The sequence below is a fragment of the Numenius arquata genome, chromosome 19, assembly GCF_964106895.1.
Source record: "Numenius arquata chromosome 19, bNumArq3.hap1.1, whole genome shotgun sequence".
NCBI lineage: Eukaryota > Metazoa > Chordata > Aves > Charadriiformes > Scolopacidae > Numenius > Numenius arquata.
In genome coordinates this window covers 2,622,779-2,644,792 of record NC_133594.1, presented here as the reverse complement: position 1 = coordinate 2,644,792, position 22,014 = coordinate 2,622,779, and the positions used below count along the sequence as shown (strand labels likewise).

The 22,014-nt window shown below is 58.5% G+C and overlaps 1 protein-coding gene across 2 annotated transcripts; it reads right to left on the bottom strand.

Moving 5' to 3' along the window:
• Positions 1 to 1,694: 1,694 nt before the first annotated feature.
• Positions 1,695 to 13,387, bottom strand: STXBP1 (syntaxin binding protein 1). Of its 2 annotated transcripts, none has more exons than XM_074161321.1 (18): positions 13,343 to 13,387; positions 13,093 to 13,174; positions 11,849 to 11,925; positions 11,586 to 11,664; positions 11,370 to 11,473; positions 10,395 to 10,543; positions 9,903 to 9,987; positions 9,621 to 9,751; positions 9,158 to 9,265; positions 8,980 to 9,040; positions 8,295 to 8,360; positions 8,035 to 8,115; positions 7,784 to 7,922; positions 7,460 to 7,569; positions 7,186 to 7,287; positions 5,932 to 6,017; positions 4,929 to 5,083; positions 1,695 to 2,149 (listed from the first exon to the last, which is right to left on the bottom strand). In XM_074161321.1, exons 1-18 carry the CDS (start codon positions 13,385 to 13,387, stop codon positions 2,067 to 2,069), a joined length of 1,743 nt encoding a protein of 580 aa, XP_074017422.1. In that variant the 3' UTR covers positions 1,695 to 2,066. The 2 variants fall into 2 exon arrangements, with proteins under 2 accessions (XP_074017422.1, XP_074017421.1); XM_074161320.1 differs by lacking the exon at positions 1,695 to 2,149 and adding an exon at positions 3,763 to 3,886.
• Positions 13,388 to 22,014: the final 8,627 nt, after the last annotated feature.

Sequence of the window (22,014 nt, the reverse complement as noted above, 5' to 3'; positions counted from 1 at the left end):
GTTTGGGGATTTTCTTCCATTTCTTGGGAGGGAGAGGGGGGTTGGCCTCAGCCACACCAGGATCTCTTCCCTTGGAGGCATCTAGGGGTTGGGAAGAACGTGTCGTCCCCCCTCCCCGAGGTTTTCCCAATAACCAGGAGCAAAGATGATGGTTTTTTTCCCTCTCTCCTATTTTGTAACGACCAACAGAGCCATTCGGATGGTATTTTGTACTAAGAGAATCGCTTATTTTTGAAGGAAATAAATGCGGTTGGTTTGGGGGGATTTTCTTCCATTTCTCGGGGGGGGGAGAGAGGGGTTGGCCTCAAGATCTCTTCCCTTGGAGGCATCTGGGGGTTGGGGGAGAATATCCCCCCCGAGGAAGCGGCACGGCACGGCCCCGGTTGCACTAGGGATGGAGATCGCTTTTATTTAGTCACTCGAGTGCTTTAGTACAGAAGAACAGATATACAGAGATGATACATGTTTGTGCTTCAACACTTTCAAACATTTAGATTCCAGTAATTTCAAGGTAAACAAGTTCCAAGACAGACTAGATTAATTTTTTTTTTTTTTGAAGTTTTCCTTTTTGATAAATTATTTTTTATATAAATAACTGTAACAGAAAAAAAAAAAAAATAATAATAATGTCCAACATACAAGATCCTGAAGCATTTGCATTGCTAAACCGAGAAGGAACTCAAACAGGGCGGGAGGACCAAGGGGGAACCAACAAATATCAGTGCAATGATACAGCCTTTGCCCTAAAAATATATATTTAACTTTATGGGCAAGGAACAGACGGGGAGGGAAAGGAAGGCGGGGGGGGGGGGGGAACTAACCACCAACGAGGCAAGAAAGAGAGATTTTGGGGAAGGAAAAGGGGGTCACAGCCTTCAGGGGGAGAGAACAAAATGATGGACCCCAAAATATTGCAGTGCATCTAATGGCGGGGGGGGGGGGGGGGCAATCCTTGGGTGGAAAATAAAAAAAAAACCAACCCAAAACCAACTAAAATCAGAGGTTTGGTTAAATCACTATACACCAAGCTTGTAAGAACGTCACGAGACACAGTCATTAATATACACAGAGTCCAGAGGGAAGGGGGCGGGGGGGGGGCCCGGAGGGTTGGGGCTGGGGGGGGACCTCGGGGTGACGGCACGCTCAGAAACGCTTCACCACGGGACGACACGAGCGGAGCCGGGCACGGGGAGGTCGAGCTTCCGTGGGGGGATGGATGGAGAAATATATGTATATATATATATGTATATATATATATAAAAAAATAAACTTTTATTGTTTTTATATATATATATATGTATTTTAAGGAATATCCAGAGAAGGGGAGGCCGGGCTGCAGCGGGGCAGAAGAGCAGCCGTGCAAGCAAAGGGGCCCCATCTCCAGGTTTTGACCATTTTTGGTCCCTTTTTTTTCACATGGGAATCGCCGCAGCGTGAAGCATCCCGGGTGCATCCCCCCCACACCCCCCACACCCCCCCTTCCCCATGCCAGATGTCGGCGTGCACATCTGGTGGGAGCACCCCGAGAAGATGAGGGAGAGGAGAGGGCGGTGGGGAGCCCCCCCCCCCTCCCCAGGCTGGGAGCGAGAGCCCAGCCCTGGAGTGATGGTGGTGCGTCTGTCCGTCCGTCCGTCCACACAGGACCCCAGTGAGGAGCGAAACTTTTGGAAAAAGGGTTTTTCTGTCGTTTTTTTGACACCATCATTCGCTAGCAATGGGCAGATGGGTTACTCAGCAATGAGCATCTGGGCGCTTCAAACAGCTGCAGCTACAAATATATAGGTATTATTTTTTTGCTCTTTTCCTCTTTTAAACACAATGCATCCGTTTTTCTTAATATATTAATTTTTTTTTTTCTTTTTTTCGGCTGTTGTCCCCTCCCTGTGGATAAAATGAGATGGGGAAGGCAGCGGGAGGGGAGAGAGAGGGAGGTGGTGGGGGTTCAACACAAGAACAAGAGAGAAAGCTGGGCCATGCCGGGGGCTGGGGGGCAGGATCGCCCCCCCCGGGCCGGGCACCCGCCGGGGAAGGGGAATTCGGCATCGAGTCGGTGGCGGCGTTTCCTCTTAACTGCTGCTTTCTTCCTCTGTTTTATTGAGTTTCTTCAGCGTGTCCAGCAGTTTCTGTGGGGTGAGGATGTGCGTGGACCCTGCGGGGGCAGAGGAAAGGGAAGGGGGCGGGGAGGGGAGGGGTGGCATCAGTGATGGCTTCGGGACACCCCCCCGCTGTTGCGCCCCGGCCACCGGCCCCGCTGTCCCCCGGTCCCCCCCCGCCTCGTTGAGGCCGGTGGAAATGCTTGCGAGGAAAATGTACGTCTATGGGAAGGGGGGGGGGGGAAGTTTGTGGGGTGAGGATAACGGGAAAAGAATGGAAAAGGAGGAATGAAGGAGATGTGTGGGGCTGGGTGGGATGAGGGGGGGGCCGAGGGGTGCCCGTGCAGCAGGGTCGTGGCCAGCAGGGTGGCTCCTGGAGCCGTTGGGGATGCAGGAGGCAGCATCTGAGCACGGAGGGACCTTCTGCGGGTCCCCGGGCTCCTCCCGGAGCATCGCTGGGTGACGGAGGCGATTGGGAGGGGAATGGGAGGGAGAGGAGGAGGAAAAGGGCTCTCGCCGTCTGCTGTCCCTTTCTTGATGGCCCCCTGGCACGGACCAGTGGCAGCTCCTGGCCACGCTGCCTGCAACCTGGCTCCTGCCCTCCAGGCCACCGTGCCACTCTTGCAGCATCCCTGGCCCTGTGCGGGCCACCACACGGCAGCGGTGGCACAAGGGGATGCCACGACGGATCTCACCAGCAAAGCCACCAGCAGCTAAACCCCAGCACGGCATTTGGGGGTCACCAATGTCAGGGGGATCCTGCCCATCCAAGGGCAACCAGAGCAAACCTGAGCTTCCCCATCGACTCAGGATTTCATAGAATCATAAAGTCACAGAACGGTTTGGGTTGGAAGAGACCTTAAAGACCATCCAGTGCCACCCCCTGCCCTGGGCAGGGACACCTCCCACCAGACCAGGTCACTCAAAGCCCCGTCCAACCTGGCCTTGAACCCCTCCAGGGATGGGGCAGCCACAGCTTCTCTGGGCAACCTGGGCCAGGCTCTCACCACCCTCACAGCAAAGAAGTTCTTCCCCAGATCTCATCTCAATCTCCCCTCTTTCAGTTTAAAACCGTTCTCCCTCATCCTATGGCTCCCCTCCCTCATCAAGAGTCCCTCCCCATCTCTCCTGGAGCCCCTTTAGGGACTGGAAGGGGCTCTAAGGTCTCCCCGGAGCCTTCTCTCTTCAGCCCCATCACAGCCTGGAATTGGGGGGTCACAGCAGCCCCCAGCCGTGGGGGACCAGAGGGGACACGCGTCGGGTGTCTTCCCCATGTACCCACCACTGCCCGCTCTCCCCTGGGCACTGAACCCCTGGTCCCCGCTGCAGGCAGCAGCCTGGGGTGCTCCGTCCCCCTGCCCGGCCCCAGGACACCTCTGCCAGGCAGGGAGGACCCCGACCCGCTGGCCCCGGCCCCTCCGGCCCCGGCGAGGGGGGAACTCATGGCATGAAGGAGCCGGCCAGGTCCGGCCAAGAGACATGGCAGAAGGATGATGGAGCGGCACTGGATGCTTTTCCACCTGGAAGGAGGAACCGCAAGCATTTTCTTATCAGAGAACCAAACGGAAACGAAACCCAAAATAATAATTAAAGAAAGGAGGAACGGAAGAATCAAAGAAAACCCTTCGGGGAGGAAGAGTTTCTTTTTTCGTTAGTAAGCTGCCTTTACTTGGTTTCTTTGGCTCACTCCATTGCTGGAGCCTGATCCTCAAATGATACCCTAGTGGAGTCCCTGAAGTCGGGGTGCCTCAGGTCCATGAGAAATTTGGTGGGAGTGAGAATGTGAGTAGAACCTGCGGGAGAACAGAGCGGGGCTGACGGCTGCGCCAAGATCCTCCCCCCCACCACACACCCCCATTTTTCGGGGTGAGGAAGGACGTGGTTGCCACCCGGAGCATCGTAGGCGCATGCAGGGGATGGATGGTCCACGGAGAGACACGGGATGAGATGGGCAAGAGGCGGGATGGAGCTGGATGGTGGTGGTGAGTCCAATGGCGGGGACACACACACAGCTGGGGGCTGTGGGAGATGATGGAAAGGGGGGTTCTGCTCCCAAGGGAACACAAGGAGCAGATGAGATGCCGGCAAGAGGCGTCCCAGGTGAGGATCCAGGGACCGGATGAGACGGTGAGGGGCTCCTGCCCCTGCCCTACACGGTGTGTATCCAGCTGTGCTTCCCTGAGGGAATTTTAGGGGACCTAAAAGCTCTTTGCTAACATCTGGCAGGAATTCCACCAGGTCCTCCACACCTGACCCACGGCTCCTCCGGGAGCGCAGCCAGGGGTGCCGAGACCGAGCATGCAAGGCATGTCCCGTTGCACATGCGTGTGACAGGACACGCAGCGCGTGTGCAACGGGAAAACGCATCTCCTGTTGTGTTGCACATGCAACCAGACACGCCGTGTCTATGCAACAGGAAAGTGCATCTCCCGTTGCACGCACAGGGAGGCTGGGGTGCGGTGTTGCACGCCTCTTTATTTCCTTTTTTCTCCCTTTTTCTCATTTTTTTACCCCGAGGACGAGCGTGCAACACGGGGGGGACGGGAGCAACTCAAGCTGCAAAGCCCCCTCCCCTTTCACCCAGCTCCGCTGGACCAGAACCAGCCAGAGAGAGGAAAACCAGGAGCAAAACCATGGATGGGTGGAAGGACACATCCCGCCCCTGTGTCAGGGGGGGACACGGGGGGTGACAGCAGGCGGCAGGAGAAGACCTTTCCGCAGAGTTCCCTCTCCCGCGGTCCTCTGGAGCCGGGGATTTGGCAGGATGGCGGTGGGAGTGTGGGATGAGCAGCCAGCGCGACGGGGCGCGGGGGTCCGGCCCCGGCCCCCACTCACCTATTAGCACTTCCCACTTGCCGCTGGCTTGCGTCACCTCGTAGGCACAGCGCATCTCGTTCATGCTGACGCCGCCCAGGATGAAGATGATGAGGCGGGGGCCGCTGCGGTACTCGCCGGGGGCCTTGTTCTTGTGCCAGTGGCCGTAGCGGGCACTAGGGAGAGGAAGAGGAGGGGGATGAAGGGTGGGCAGGAGGATGCTCGGCAACAAACAGCGCGTTGAGTTCGCATCTGAGCTAAAGCACGTATTAATTAGCTCTCAAATTGCTGCTAGAGCAGTTAAAAGCCCTGCTTTCCAGCAACTCTCTGTTACAGGAAGGGAAACCGAGGCACGGAATGCTTGAATGACCTGAGCAGCTCAAACACCCGCTGACGGACACGGCCCCTCCGGGCAGGTGAGGGATGGGTAAGAATGGTGATATATAGAATCATAGAATGGTTTGGGTCAGAAGGGACCTTAAAGATCATCCAGTCCCACCCCCTGCCCTGGGCAGGGACACCTCCCACCAGACCACGTTGCTCCAAGCCCCCTCCAACCTGGCCTTGAACCCCTCCAGGGATGGGGCAGCCACAGCTTCTCTGGGCAACCTGCGCCAGGCTCTCACCACCCTCACAGCAAAGAATTTCTTCCCCAGATCTCATCTCAATCTCCCTCCCTGAGAGATTCCCCCTTCCTTCCTCGTCCTATGGCTCCCCTCCCTGATCAGGAGTCCCTCCCCATCTCTCCTGGAGCCCCTTTAGGGACTGGAAGGGGCTCTAAGGTCTCCCCAGAGCCTTCTCTTCTCCAGGCTGAACCCCCCCAACTCTCTCAGCCTGTCCTCACAGCAGAGGAGCTCCAGCCCTTGCAGCATCTTCGTGTCCCTTCTCCAGACCTGCTCCAACAGGTCCATGTCCTTCCTGTGTTGAGACCCCAGAGACGGATGCAGTGCTCCAGGTGGGGTCTCGCCAGAGCGGAGATATAGGTGCTAATGTATATATACGTGCTAATGTATAGGGTACCCACCTGACGGCAGTGGTGCTGAAGGAGGCGGAGGAGCGGGTGGAGATGTACGGGTAGTGTTTGGTGTCCAGCTTGTCATCGATGGCATCCTGCGGGCAGAGAGCCCCGGGGGGGGGTTGGGGGGGGGGGGGGGGGTCAGCAAGGAGCCCTGGCCCCAGAGCCCCTCTGCAGGGCTATGCCCAGGAGGATTGGGCCAACTGGGGCAGGGTTCATTTGCATATATTTGCATGGCCTTACTTTTTGGAACTATCTGGCTGTGTTCCCAGAATGGGGTGCACTTGGGGGGAGGAGGGTGCTGCTTGGCTGCTGTGGGGCAGGGGCAGCACATGGGGGTTGCAGCGTGGGGTATGGGGTGAGGCTCATCCTGAGGTTGGGGGTGTCTGTGAAGGTAGGGTTGAGGGGGGGAGATAAAGACTCATCTTTTCCTGGGAAGCTCAGGGCAATGAGCTGGGGGCTTCACACCTGCAATCCAAGTCTGGGGTAAGGGACCTTGCCCTTGTTTTCATCGGGGCGGGGGCAGTTAACGCTCTCCGTAAGATGCTGGTGAGATGTCACCTCCCTGTGGAGTCCCCTTTGGGCCTGGGGATGAGGTTTAGGGGTGCCTAAAGCCAGCCTGGGAGGGTTTGCACAGGCTGTGGTAGAGAAAGGCAAGAAATCTTGGAAATCATGGGAGCTGGGAGCAGAGGTGGCACTGAACAGCAGTGACGTCCTCCCTGCTACCCGAAATGTGGCTCTGGGGTCTGTCTGTCCAGGCAGGTGGGAAATGTCCACATTTGGGTGCAGCCTCAGTGCCTGGGATCCCCCTGGCTGCGGGCAAACCCCGGGAGGCAGCTCCCATGCGAGGGGTGGTCGGGAGGGAGCGGGGCAGGAGGAAGGTGGTGCCTGGAGAAAATCACTTTTTGGCTCTGTGCCTGTCCCCCTGCTCTGCTGGGATGTGGGCAACACTGTGACGAGGCCACCCAGCCATGCCCAGTGTGGCACAGGGAGCGGGGATGCCACACGAGCCTGGCCAGGGCTGTGCAAGCCACCTGGGGCCAGGAAAACCTCCCCAGACATCCCAACCTTGTGGCAGGACCAGGAAAACCTCCCAAATCATCCCAACCTTGTGGCACTGGCAGGCAGCAAGCAGCCTGGAGGGCACGTGTCGGGCAGAGGTGCCAGGGTTTGCGCTGGAAGGAGCCAGCTCTCTGCAGGTCCCCTCCTGGGCAGTGCTGAGGTCCCCTACTCCGTCCCCTGTCCCTGTCCTTGCTGGCTCACCTCCATGATGTCCTTAATTACGGGGGTCCATCGGGAGAGCTGGTAGGTCTGCTCGCTGATCCGCTCCTTCCGCTCCGGCTTGCTCCGGCGGCGCAGGGTGGACTGGGCAGAAAGAGCACAGGGACACCCTGAGACATGGGTGGTGGGACCAGGGCCACCCCAGAGGGGTGCTGGGGACATCCCAAGGGATACACGGTTCCCAGAGCAGCACGGGTGCCATGGTTCTCCCGAGGGGCTACCAGAAGGCTGTGGGGAGCGGGAGGTGGACACTCACATCTGTGATGATGGGCACCCCAAGGTGGGCCATGTTGGTGATGATCTCACTGTCCTCTGCTGGGATCTGAGCGTGCTGGATCAGCTTGTTCAGATTCTCCTCGGTGATACCTGGAAACGCAACGGGGAGGTGGTGTCCTCCTGAGAAACGTCTCTCGACAGGGACACAGCCCCTCCATCATCACCTTAGGACATCCGGCTTGGTGGCAGTTGGGGAGACAGGACTAAGCTTTTCCATCTGGCTCATGTTGGCCAAACCCCGAGCTTTTTGCCACCTGGAGCTCCCTGCACGTCTTGCCCACCCCTGCCCAGCTCTCCTCCTCACCATTCTTCAGGAAGATGTAGAGCAAGATGATGCGGATCTTGTCGTAGGTGCTGACGTTCCCATCCAGCAGGATGGGGACGATGGCCCTCATGGGGTCCTTGATCTTCTCGCCTTCTGCATCAGTGCCCATGGCCAAGTCCTGCAGAGAACACATGTAACTCATCAGTGCTGAGCTGTGGGGCAGGAGCTGCCGGCCCCAGTTGTCCCCGTGGCAATGTGGGGAGGAGATGTGGGGCTGGGGGAGCCGGTACCTGTTCGACTCTGCAGAGCTTGTCCACCGTGCCCTGGTAGTGCTTCATGCAGTCCTCAGCCAGGTGCAGGTGGGTTGAGTACTGGGGAGACACAAGTGGTGCAGTCACCCTCGCAGTGCTGGCAGCAGCCGAAGGTCCCCGTGCCACCACCATGTCCCCACCGGCAGCCAGGGACCCTTCAGGGAGAGCTGCCATCACCTCCTCCCTGGACAGGCTCAGCAACAGCCACTCTGCAGGAACCTTCTCCCCCCTCCTCATACCTTGCTGAGCTCCTTCTGGTACTGTGGCATCTTCTTCAGCATCTGGGACAGGTCCCTCATGGTGGTCTGTGAGGGAAGGGGACATGGTCACTCACCCTCGGGGACTTAGGGACCATGAGCAGAGAAGGGATGACCCTGCCAAGGACTTCTGTCCCCATGTGGGTCCCTCGTGGGGGTTTGGTGACACCTGCTGTGGCATTGCCAGGTCTCCTCTGCTGCGGCTGAGGGGCAGGGAGGGGGTCTGCAGCCCTGCAAACTGGAGTGTCGGGGGGGGAAATACCCCTCCAGGACCTTCCTCCGGGATCCCCGTGCACTCAGTGGAAGCTGAGATGCTGCTTTCAACTTCTGGATCCTATTTCCACCGGGGTCCCCTCACTGCCACCCACTCGGGGTCTCCACAAAGAAACTGGCCGGGGACAGGGCCAGCCACTGTGGGATGGGCACAGACCCCGTGCCAGGGACAAGCTGACCCCTGTGGCACAGTGGTCTCCCAAGGTACCCTGCTTCCCCAGTCCCAGGTGTGGGGCCGGCACCCCGCAGCCATCACCCCCCATCAGGGACCTGAGCACCCTTGGCCCTTTGCAGAGGTCCCCATCGGGTGTCCCCAGGAGACTCTGCCACGTGCCAGCCCACTGCTGAGCCCCCCGTGTGCCCATCCCCAGCTCGGTGCCCATCCCCAGGTCACCTTATCGCCTGTGTTCATCCTCTTGCTTGAAGAAAACTCCTTCAGGGACCGGGTCACCTCCCTGGGGAGAGAAGGAGGACACAGCCATCAGTGGGGAGGGGACCCTAACAGTGGGGTGGGTGGCAATGCCAAGCTGACATCCAACCCCAGGTGGCAAACCACCTGCAGGGACACTCACTGGGACACCTCGGCGATGTGTTTGTGGCGCAAGGTGACCCACAGGTCATCGTCCTCGTCCAGGAGAACCTCCTTAATCCGGGCTTCCCCGATGCCACTCGTCTCGTACCTGGGAAGAGGACAGGGAGTGACACAGTGGGGTCCCCTCACTGCCCGGGCTCTAGGGAGATGGGGGGACATGGGGGCTCTTGGCTCTGCCGGCAACGGGGTGAAGATACTTCAACTCAGTTTTACGTCTCGCCTTCTTGTACCCCTTCAGCTGCTAAATGTTGGGAAGCAGCAAGGGCTGAAGGGTAGAAAAGCCCCTTGTGCCTCAATCCTGCAATTAGGCTGCAGGCAGGAATGGTGTCTCCCAACTTTTGATGGATGAAGGGATGCTGAGGCTTAGGCTTCATGCCTGAGCTTCCAACTCCCACTCGAGGGGGCCAAGGCAGGGGTCATGGGGACGGCAGCCCCGCACTCACTTGTAGACGTCATTCTCGATGGGCAGCAGATCGTAGCTCATGGCCTGGAAGGTCAGCTCGTGCAGCACCGGTGAAGCGGGGTCAAAGCCGCGGTCCAGGATGAGGAGCTGGGAGCGAGCCTTGTCCGGACCCTGCAGAGCCAGGGGGAGTCATCAGCCCCACAGGCACTCGGGAGAAGCTGGGGCCATTTTGGAGTCCCCGCTTGGGGTCTGCAACTGCCACATGGAGTGAAGCATCACCCGAGCATCATCCCCCAGGGCTGCCAGGACCATCCCTCCTCACCTCTCCCATGGTGGGGTCATCAGCCTTATAGGCGTCCAGCTTGTCCTGGATGAGCTGTGCCAGCATGGCGTTGTCCTTGTAATCCCTGGAGGAGGCAGGAGGAGAGGTCAGATCCCTGGGGCGGCTGGTTCTCACCAGCATGGGATGGAGAGGAGCTGCTGGTTTCCCTGTGCAATGTCTTTGGCTCATGGGAGAGGAGGGGCCTGAGCAGGTTTTGGTGCCCATTTCCACCTCTCCATGGGGTGCTCTGCTTTGTCTTGGTGCCACTTGGATTTTAGGGTCCCAACCTTCCCGGTTCTTCAAGTCTGAGCCTGTTTTTACACTAAGGATGGGTGTCTGTCCGTCCCACCATCTCCTCCATCTCCATGCCCCCACCAGCACCAGACACAGCATGGTCTCAACCATGCCCCATGGCTGGCATGGCCCCGGCTCTGCCGCACTGCTGGGGGTGAGGACAGGTCCCTGGGGGGCTGCCGACCGCGCTGCCCTTACCCCCTGTACCGCACGGCCGGGTACTCCTTCAGCGTGGCACACAGCGTGGCAATCTGCTCTGCCAGGCGCTCCAGGATGGGGTTCTTCATCTGGGCCTTGTGGGGGCTGTAAAAGCTTTGGAAGGAGTCGGCTGAATCCAGGGAGTAAACCTGGGAGGTGCAGCGGGAAGGAGGTTAGAGGGGATGCGGGGGGGCATCCGGAGGAGAGCGGGCCCCGCAGGACACCTCAGTGGGTTTGGAAACCAGATTCAACCCCAGATGAAGGTCCCCAGCTGAGCCTGGGACGGGGCAGCTGGAGCTCACTGATGCTCAGGGCATCTCTTGGGTTTTTCGCTGCCAGCTCCAGACCCCGATGCCCTCCATGGCACAGTCCCTACCCATGCGTAGCCCCCAGGGTGAGCAGAAAAGGCAGAAGACCCCTCTGTCCACAGCAGTCACCTGCTCCTAGGCAGGGAACCAGAGACCCAGGGACAAGTGGGGACATGCTGCTCCCTGGCAGCGCCACCAGTGAGGACCAGAAGCCAGTTTGGCTGCGCGTAGAGATGCCGAGAGTTCATCTCCTGCCTGTTTTTCTCCCCAGAAATGCTGAGCCTCAAAGGGTTAATGGCACCGTGTGGGTCTGGTACCATCTGTTCCCTTCGCCCCCAAGTCCCCAGCAGGGGCAGATGGCACAGGGTCGGCTCCGCAGCGCCCTTGGCTGGGGGGCTGTGCCAGGGGGGGGGGATGCTAATGTGGCTGCCAGCACAGGGCCAAAGCACGGCGCCTGCTAAATCCCCAGCGGCGGATCAGCCCTGAGAAGTAATCGAAGGAGACAGGGAGGCAGAACCTAGCAGGGGACGAGGAGCCGGCCGGGGGAGAGGGGTACGAGGCTGTTACACAAACCCTGATGGGCTGGAGAAGGACCCGGAGCATCCCCCCCCAAGCTATCCCATCCCTTGGACCACCCTAGGGGGGACAGTCCCCAGCCCATCCTCACCTGGGACTCGGAGGGGAGGAAGGCAATGTTGATCTCCGTCAGGGTTTTGATGACCTTGGCGGCACGGGATTTCACCAGCTCGTTGAAGAGGGCATCGGGGCAGGCTGCAAGGGGAGGAGGAGGAGGAGGGTAGCGCTCAGCATCCCTGCATCCCTCCATCCCCGCCTGCTTACATGTTTTAGTGACAAGGACTTTCCCTCCCCTCCGGGTACTCACAGTCAGTGAAGAAGACGTGGGCAGCTCTGTACTTGGAGGTGGGGGGATCCTTGAAGTCGTTGATGAGGGAGTGGATGGACTGCAAGAGAGAAGAGACCAGCTGGGTGGCATCACGGGCATCCCGGCAGGGTCACCCAGGGTCCCCCCTCCTGGCACAGGGGAAGATCTGCACCTATGGTCCACCACACCTAGTGCCAAGACACCATCTCAGGGTGGGCACCTCCCCGCCTCCCCCCAGCCACATCCCCACACCCCGTATTCACCTTCTCGGAGGGGGTGATGAGATAGACGGCCTCCAGGCTGGGCAGCGGCTCCCGGCGCTTGTTGATGTCTTCCACAACTGGGGGGGGGCGGGAAAAAGGACCATGGCAAGGTCAGGTGCGGGTAGGGACGCTCAGCCATGCAGGGTTGTTGGATACCCCAGGGACACTCGGCCACATGGGGTTGCTGGATACCCCAGGGTCACTCGGCCACATGGGGTTGTTGTATACCCCAGGGACACTCGGCCACACGGGGTTGTTAGATATCCCAGGGACACTCGGCTATACGGGGCTGTTAGATATCCCAAGGACGCTTGGCTACATGGGGTTGTTGGATATCCCAGAGACACTCAGCTACGTGGGGTTGCTGGATACCCCAGGGACACTTGGCTACGTGGGGTTGTTGGATATCCCAGAGACACTCAGCTACGTGGGGGTGCTGGATACCCCAGGGACACTCGGCTACACGGGGTTGTTGGATACCCCAGGGACACTCAGCGACGTGGGGTTGTTGGATACCCCAGGGACACTCAGTGACGTGGGGTTGTTGGATATCCCAGGGATACTCAGCTGCGACACAACACTCGGTTGTTGGATATGCCCAGGGCAGCACAGGACCAGCCCTGCCAACCCCTCCATGTCCAAAACATCCCCAGCCACTCATCTCCACCCCCCGGGGAGTGGGGCAGGGGCTGTCCCCACCCCATCCCAGCCCCACGGTGCCCCACTGGGGCTGTGTGTGTGGGTGCCTGGCAAGGTCCTAGGGGCGGGGGGGGGGGGCAGTGGATTTGTCTGTGTGCTCCCGTGCCTTGGTTTACTCTCACATCCCTCTGCCAGAGGGGACCGCCCAGGGGTGATGCTCTGGTGGTACCCAGGCTGGGGCAAACCCCCGCCACCCCGAACACCTCCCAGTGCACAGTCTGGGGTTTCCTTCTCCTTCCCGAGTGCTGCGGGGAGCTATTTATAGGGCTGACATAAACCAACATCTGGTCTCCTCCTCGGCCTGAGAGACTGCCAGGAGACAAGGTGTCCCCAGCAGGCAAGGAGGGAGGCTGTGAAACATCAGCCTGGCACTGAGACAGTTGGCCATGAGCAACGGGGGGCAGCGCATCCTCCATCCCGAGTGGGATGGGGCTAGGTGGGGGCCGTGCCACCACCCCGACCGGCTTGTGCCAGGCTGGAGGTGCCTTTGAGGGTCCCCTTCCTACACTGAGGTTTTTGGGAGAGGGCTGGGAGCTGGTACTCACTCGTTATGCCCTCTGTCATGATGTCGGTCATCTTGCAGCAGGAGGAGAGCATGCGCATGCTGAGCTGGTCCACCACCAGCACCTGGGGAGAGCAGCTGTCAGCCGGGGGGCAACCAGGGACCTGTCCCTCCCCACCCCTTCCCCAGTCTTGGGGGGCTCCCTGCCCACACCTACACCCCCTCCCCTGCTTCCTCCTCCCCACCCTCCTCCTTCTCCTCCTCTCCAGGCACCCCCAGGGTTAGGTGCTCACCTTCCATTCACCCTTCTTCTTCACTTTCCGGATCACATCGTGCATAATCTCTGCAAGAGAGGGAGCGTGGAGGGGGGGCGATGAGCACCCCAATTACCCCCCATAGCACCCCAATGCCCATCGGCAGCAGCAGGGTCTGCGCCGGGGGCACCAAACCCCCCACCCATGTGTGGGTCCACGGCGAGCCCTGCTCCCCCAGTGCCTTTCATGGGGATGTGAGGAGGACAAGGGGGGTGTCTTGGGGTACCCAGGGAGGGGTGGTCACTCCCCAGCCCTGTTTTTCTCTCGTGCTTGACATTAACAGATGGAGCCCCCGCTGGTGGGGAGCCATGGGCTGGTGGAAGGTTGCGGGGGGGGGGGGGTCCCCTCTGGGGAGCCTGGGGGCCACCCCACACGTCTCAGCCCTAATCCGAGGCACTGGGAAAACAACAGCGGCTTAAGAGCTCCTTTTAGAAACAAGAATCAGGCGGCCTGAGCCTCTTCCTTGTAATCCCCCGCAATCCCATTTCGCCTCCCATGGCTGCCGGGCTTACGCAAGCGGCCGGGAACAGCAGCACCCCCAGGTCCCTCTGCGCCCCAATGGACCCCTGGGGGCTGGGGACACCCCCTGCCCACATTCCCGAGCACAGACACCCCACTTTTTCCTGGAGCCAGCCTTCGGGCTGCTCCCCAGGGGATGCGGGTTAAGGCCATGCGAGGAGGTGGGATGGGGATGTCACCTATTGAGGCTGGGCTGAAGGAAGGGGGTTTTGAGCCTCACCAGAATAGGTACTTGCCCTCCTGCCAGACACACGTGCTGCCCAAACACCTGTGTTGGTGCCCCCACAACCCTGAAGGTCCCCTTTTTGCCCTGGTGTATGAACCATCACCCCTCGCAGAGTAGGGAGATGCTGGGGAACTGCCCGGCCACCCCATGTCCTCCCCCTTGTCTACTTCCTGGAGGGTTTTGCCCCCACCCTCAGGTTCCAGGGCCAAGGATGGAAATGCCCAATTAAAACCCAATTAAGAAATGGTTCTAAACCACAACAGGCGTGGGGAGATGATGGGCAGGGTGTCACCCTGCCAGCCTCTGCCTTGGGACCCTTCCCCTATTGGAGTGACCCCAAGGGTGCCAGTCCCCCAGGTAAAGCTCAACTTGGGTTTATTTGGGGCAGTTTGGGGTCCAAATTTGTCCACTTTTTAGAACAAGGCTTGAGGGAGGCAGGCAGAGGGGGCTGCCCTGGGAGCACCCAGCCCCAGAAACTCCTGCTTTTGGGTCATGCTGAATTCGGGCAAACCACCCCATCTCCCCAGCTCTCCCACCCGCTGGGGATTTGCATGGGTACGAGCAGCTTGGGGCCAGCTGGGACCTCGCAGCCACCCTGTGCCACATGGAGCATCCTCGCCAGGAGAGCAGAGGGGCTCTGCCAGGCTCGGCTCAGCCCCGGTCCCCCCGGGGTGATGCTCCCTGTGGTTTCCCCACGCTCCTGGGCTCATTCACCGTGCCACCACCCAAACACCCTGGGGGGTCTAACAACCTCTGGGTTGCCCACAGGGCTCCGAAGGGTGTCCGATGGCTGGGGACTGGTGCCAGCAGGGCTAGACTGGGGACCTTGTGAGGATCCCTGGTCTGTCTGTCCTGTCGTAAAACTTGGAGGCAGCTGTTCCTACCATCGCACATCCATCCACTCTAGTGAGACCCCACTTGGAGCACTATGTCCAGCTCTGGGACCTCAGCACAGGAAGGACATGGACCTGTTGGAGCGGGTCCAGAGGAGGCCACGAAGATGCTCTGAGGGCTGGAGCCCCTCTGCTGTGAGGACAGGCTGAGAGAATTGGGGGGGTTCAGCCTGGAGAAGAGAAGGCTCCGGGGAGACCTTAGAGCCCCTTCCAGTCCCTAAAGGGGCTCCAGGAAAGCTGGGGAGGGACTCTTCATCAGGGACGGGAGCCATAGGAGGAGAGGGAACAGTTTTAAATGGAAAGAGGGGAGATTTAGATGAGCTATTAGGAAGAAATTCTTTGCTGTGAGGGTGGTGAGACCCTGGCCCAGGTTGCCCAGAGAAGCTGTGGCTGCCCCATCCCTGGAGGGGTTCAAGGCCAGGTTGGAGGGGGCTTTGAGCAACCTGGTGTGGTGGGAGGTGTCCCTGCCCAGGGCAGGGGATGGGACTGAGTGATCTTTAAGACCCCTTCCAATCCAAACCATTCTATGATTCTATGGTTCTATGATTCTATGATCTCCTTCCCAAGTACATTTGCCTTGGGGGAGCCCAGAAAGATGCTGGCTGGTCCTGGGGTCCTGCCTGCCCTTAGTCTCTCCATCGGTAAAGGGGGTGCAAGACACCTCTGGGCCATGGAGGGTGCAGCTGGGGTCACGTCTGTACCCCATAAGTGCCTGAGCTGGGCACTGCCGGTGGCAAAGGCTGCTGCCTGCACCCATGTGCGCTGCCCGTCCAAACTCACGTCACCCAGGCAGCAAAAAAAAGCGGATGGGGAATTGTCCTCTACTGCGGGCAGTGTCCCCAGGTCCTTCGCTGGTGCAGGAGCGGGGCTGGGAAGGCGGGATGCCAGCCCATCCCTCCTCCTCCTCCTCCTCCTCCTTCCATTACTCACGTTTGGCTCTTTCCCCGGTGTGAGGATCCAGGAATAACAGTGGTGTTTACACGGCAGGAACGCACGCGCCCTGCGTCCCCCGCCAACACCCGCCATCGCCACCGGCGGGGAGTGAAGCACGGTGGGGCCGGCACGGAGCAGGGCGATACCGGCCGGGAAGGGGTCAGGGTCTGGCTTGGAGCAGCCAGGAAGAAATCCTGCCCCTGCCATGGAAATACCGCCGTGCTGCGGGGCCGGGAGGGGAAGGAAGGAAGGAGGCTGGGACCCAGTGTCCTGGGGCCCAGGGGAAGGTGCTGTCGGTGCAAAGGTTCCCGCGGCCGCTGGCGCGGCGCTGCCGGCACCCTCTGCTGCAGTAAGGGGGGGACGGGGAAGCAGGGCAGGGGAGCCCAAAAAGGTGTCCCCAAAATGCTGCCTCAGCCACTCCCAAGCTTGTCCTCGCTGTGGCAGCCGCTGTGGGGGACATTTGGTCTTCAGGGCCTGGCTTTGTGGGAACACAGTCTCTCTTTTCTGTGTTGAGCTGGATGTGGTGAGCATCTCCCCAACTGCGCACCTCCCAGTGCCAAAGGAGCCATCACGTCCCCTGGCCTGATCCTGGCACCAAGATGTGCCACCCAGAGCAGAAACTGGGCACCTCAGAGGGCAACTGCTCTGAGCTTTGTGGTTTTAGGGCGTCCATGCCCTGGTCAGGGATGGTCCTCCATTGGCACCAGGGGCCAGCCCTGCTCCCAGCCTGCTCCAGGGCTGCCCTGGGCCCTTCCCTAAACTGACATCCTCTCCTGCCTTGACCACGGGTCAGATCTGGCTGTGAAGTTCAGTAGCTGCCAGGTCTGCTCTTCCACTGGAGCCAGCTCAGAGCCCAGGCAGGGTTGGGAAAAAGGCAGATCCACAGAGCATCCTCCAAAGAGGCTCCAGGGCCCTGGCAAGACACGGGAGGGCAAGAGACAAACCCGAGCAGAAGAACTGAGAATATAGTGTCCTGTTTGGAGGAGACATGACCACAACCTGCACCTCCCAGGTGTCCTTGCAGCAACCATTGAACCCCCAGGTTAGGGCAGAGTGGTCTGTTAGCACTTGGGTGGACCAAGAGGGCAATGCTGAGCCCTGCAGGTGGCCAGGGCTGGCACGGAAAGGGGGAAGATGTGGGAATTTTGAGGTCAAAAGGTACAGACCAAGAGGGTACAGCTGCTCCCTGGAGCTGTTCTGGCTAATGTGGCTGCTGGAGCTGGGGCCACAAGATTGGAGACTTGGCCAAGGCCAGAGCTGAGAAGACACCCAGACTCATCCTCAGAGCAGGGCAATTTCTAAGCAGCCTGTCTAGGAAGGGCACGTCTAATCAGGAGAAGCCAACACGTACGAGCTATCCGGATGAGCAATGCCAGGGAAGGCATCCTTGAGCCAATTCCACACTCAGTTATAGGATCAGCAAGAGACCCCAGGGGAACGGCAGCTCTTCCCCCAGGTCCTCAAGTCAAGCCTGGACACCTCCCAGGGAGCGGTGCTCTCACGTCCTGGCATTAGCAGGTCAGATGTTGCCACACGTGTCCCCACATGGTGTGGCCAGACAGAGCTTTTGGGCTCAAACGTCAGTCGGTGACGCTTACAGGCAAGCTTTTCATCTTGTAGATAAACCAGGTTTCAGGGGGAAAAAATGCATATGTATATCTCATCCAGTGTCTCCAACACTTGGCTCGTCTGGACCTACCACGTTGCATCTGTTTCCTTCAGGCTGGAAGAATTTTAATTACAATTTCTACCAAGAACAGACAAAACAGACAGCTCTAGACTCATCCTCCAACGTAGAGACAACATCAGTGCCTATGGACAAGGAAGAACATCTCACCTAGAAACAGAGGACCTCCAGTGCTCTTGAGTAACGTGGTCCTAAAAGTGCAATCATGCAGATGACATGCTTGAGAGGAATCACCTCCCCCAGCCCACCACCTGCAGTTAGGCTTGTTCTCGGGGTGACACATAGCATGGAAACGACCCACTGCATCATTTTCAAGCAGGGCCAGAAGCTGGTGACACGGTGGCCTAGTAGGACTTGAGCCCATACATCGCTCCAAGAGGCTTAGTGTTACTTATACTGAGCTGGCCGGGCAACCTTTCTCCAAGCCTGCCTTGCCTTACTTGCTCATGGGAAAAGCAACCAGCCCCATGTCTCCAACTGGTTCTGGGGGAAGATGGACCAACCCTGCCATCACTTGTGCCCACACCAACAAAGCCAAGTGCAGTCTACGCTGAGACAAACTCATCTTGGGATGCTCCGAGCCCATTATCCTACTTCAGAAGGAGCCTGAAAGAGCAGCCCTGACCTCCACCGGTCGGTGGAAGCAGTAAACCCTTGCCTTGGCCACCACCCTACCCTGGAGCACCAGGACAAGGGAGGGATGCTGCAGCCAGGGGATATTTTGACTCTAGCCCTTCCCTCCTGGAGCAATGCATGAGGCCAAACTCCTGCTGCTCAGAAATACTCCTTCGCTGCCACATCCCAGGACTGCACGGGCCACACGCTTTGGCCTGATGCGGTAATGGAGTTGCTTTATGGATGAACAACAGGCTGTAGGTATTTCCCAAGGTCCTACAGGAGATGGGTGGCCCTACCCATAGACTTTTCCCTATCACAGGCAGGGCTCAGCCCTTTCCCTCTCCTCACACGTCCTCTGTTTCGGGATCCAAAATCCCAGCGCAGCTCTGGAGAGCCGGATCACAGAAATCCACAGTGAGGTTTGCTCAAGACCCACTTTTCTTAAAAAGCTGTCACCCTGCATCTCCAAGACGAACGTGTTTGGCTTTGGGTTGGCCTGGCAACTGCTTTTTTGCTGGTTCATTAAATAATTGCTTAAGACAGTGTGAATGTTACATAGATACAACCACATTTGAATGTAGTGGAGGCCGTATCCACCTCTGAACATCCTCAGCTGGGGATCTCTAGGTGCCAGGATACAATGCCCAAGCAGTCCCCAAGAAAACAGGCATCATGGACCAGAGGACGGCAGGGAGGCCATCAACCCCCTTCAGGACATAGAGAGTAACTTCATTTACAGGACACAAAGTCCAGCTGATGTCCTTCAGCGTGGCTAAGAGCCATCTCAGGGATGATTTGAGTCTGGAGACCACTGCGTCCATAAACCAAACAAATCTCAGACATCTCCCCTCCAACAGTTCATGTCCCAAACCCTTATTTTTCTCGCTGGATTCTTTCTAGTGCCCACCTGGAAGACCTCAGCCTTTCTGGAGGACACATTCCTCACATAGAAACCTGCTAGTGGTGCAGCCCAGGTGCCGTCCATCTGCAAGAAGTCCTGCATGGGCAGAATCACCCAGGCTCAGCTTCACCCTTTCCTCCCCAACCCTGCATGAGGGGAACTTTGATATTCTGACATCCAGAGAAGCACCACACGTCTCTCTCATGGCCACTAATGAAAGACACACCATGAAAGGGCAGTATTTGAGCTACTCGGGGGAGCCGCGCGGCGCTGCCTTTCTGCTGGGGCTCGAGCTTCAGGGATTAGTCACGGTAATCGTAGTAACCTGCGATTAAATCCTCCTTTCCCTATTTGCACTGCTCTCGTGAAGGATGTACGTATTTATACCCGCCGGCCAAAAGCATGGGAAACCTGCAGAGCCTAGAGAGGGGAGGGACAGAGACCCGGAGATCTGGAGACTCTTGAGAAATTTTATAACACACCCAAAAGGAAATAAGGGAGATGAAACGCATGAACAGGTCCACGAATCGCTCTCATTGACCACACTGGAGAAACAGGGTAAAATTCACAAGGATTTTTCACTGTGGGATCACTCCTGGCAGAGTTTCCTCAGGTCTGCACGAGGACCTGGGAGTTGAGCAGAGGTTCTTCATCTGGGTAGAGTCACTGGGCCACAGACCATGTCAGGTCTCTTTTGAAGGCATCACCCTTCACTGCCACTTGTCCTCTTCCATCACGTGTTTCCATCCCCAGTGGAGATGCTGTAGGTGCTGTCAGTGTAGCCAACACTGGTGGCCCTTCAGTGCCAAGAGAAGCTTTCCTGCAGCAGGATGGCACACACCAGGTGTCACAGCGTCCTGGAGAGGAGGTGACCTTCTCCCAGGGGTAAGTCACTCTCTCCTACACGTGTAGCTGTGACTTTCTGAGCTGGTTCTTCTCTGCCTTGAATCAAGATGGAGCAAAACACCAACAAATTGGGGCTGTTCAGGCTTGACTTGGTGGGAATGCAGGCTGGGCAGGTCCCCCATGTCCACATGGACACAGGGGCAGACTGGAGGGCAGCTGATGCGTGGCTGAGCTGGTCCAACTCCCAGTGGTCTTCGTTGCTCTCTTAGTGGCACAACCTCAAACCACCTGATGACCTCCACAAATGACCCTACAACCTGCATGTCGACATTGTGTGTAAACATTCACGGGGTGTGTGTGTCCATGGGCAATGTGGAAGCCCTCAAATTAATGCACCTTCAGCCTGCTCTATTTTTGCGCTCTCCAAACCACAACAGCCAAGTTCCTTCCCGCACCGTCAGCTGGTGGCCGCAGCATCTGCTGCTCAGCGGGCAACTAAAAGCCATATGATGATGATGATTCTCTTCTGAAATGTGTTGATTTTACGGAACGAGGGAGGGAATCTCTCCTGGGACATTTTTCCTGAGAGGCGCAGTGGAATTAGACCCAGACGTTACTTTTCCCTCTTTTTTTAAGAGGGAAAGAGTCTAAAGCCTCTATGTCGGTGGCTTTTTCAACCTCCTTGCACATGCGGACACCAGTGGGCGGATGTAGAGCTGCCAAAGTGAGGTCTATCATTCTTGGTAACCTTCCACGGTCACGTATGGGCAAGTATTTCTCAGCCCCTGATGTAGACAGTTTGGAGACAGAAATTGCTCTACAACGTGTGGGAAGATGAGCCCTGAATTTTGCATATATTTTTTCAAGCTTTTCCAACTTAGAGCCGACATTGGAGGCGAGACAGACCCTGGTGACAAGGCGAAAGGCCCCAGCAGAGGCTTTGCCAAGCGCCCGTTCCTGTACCCACACGTCGGGCAGGCGGCTTCGTGCCACCCTCAGGACTCCCCGGAGCTGAGGATCGGCCCAGAAAGTGACTGGGTCTTCTCCCACCCATGGGGGAGAGGGCACAGAGACCTCTCCTCCTCACCCATCCTCCTCACCAGATCATGGTGGGGCTGGAGGCTCTGCCCCGATGCAGGCAGGAGGATGTCACTTGCATCCCTGCAGTGGTTCCACCAGGACCAGCCAGCCTTGTGCCCTTCACTGCCTCCTCTTCCTCTGCTTGGCAGAGACCTTGCCAGGCCTGGCTGTGGGACATCACACAAGCACATCACACCCTGGGCCCTGAGGTGGGCTCAGAGCATCCTCAACGGGCAGCATCTGGCCCCAAAGTCCTCCCAGGGATGGTGGGAGCACTGAGGTGCCCCAAGCAGCCTGGGTGAGTCATGCACCAGCAACCCGGCAGCAGGTCCCCACGGCCCCTGGCCATGCCCCAAGGCTGGCAGTGGGCCACCAGCCCTGCCTGTGCCTCCTCCCTGTCCCTGGAGGTGCAGCACAAACCTGGGTCCCTGAGTCATCACATCCCTCCATGGGCCAGGCAGGGGTGGACCCTCCAGAAGCAGAGATGGGGACGTTGAGCGACAGAGTACGGCAGTGAGTGCTGTACGTGGGTGCTGAGGGGCCATCAGACCTCGTCCAGGCAGGGTTTAATGGTGGGGCTCCTTGGTGGGGCTCTGGCAGGCACCCGGGCACAGGTCAGCTTTGCAGGACGCTGTACAGGCAAGGATGCTCTGTGGGAGGACCAGCTGGTGTCCTGGAGGAAAGGTGTTCTCTCGCTGTCTCTGGAAGGGAGCAGGACGCTCCCTTGTCCCGGGGCTGCTCTGCTTCTCCCATCTGTCCGTGACAGCGAAAGGAAGCCCTCAGGGAGGTTCCTCTCCTCTTGCAGGTGAATGGGTCCAGGGGTTTTCAGATCCAGCATGGGGATCACCTCCGTATGCTCCAGCTATGTGTCCTGCACCGGCCCACCACGGTGGCTGGCACTGCACGGGTGTCACCCCTGCAGCATGGCCCGTCTTGCTTCGCTGGTGG

Coding starts and splice junctions, on each gene's coding strand:
- STXBP1 (XM_074161320.1), bottom strand. CDS start 13,387: ATGCACGATGTGATCCGGAAAGTGAAGAAGAAGGGTGAATGGAAG. Junction 13,175..13,342: donor AGAAGAAGGGTGAATGGAAG/GTGAGCACCTAA, acceptor TGCTCTCCCCAG/GTGCTGGTGGTGGACCAGCT. Junction 8,116..8,294: donor ACCAGAAGGAGCTCAGCAAG/GTATGAGGAGGG, acceptor GTGTCTCCCCAG/TACTCAACCCACCTGCACCT.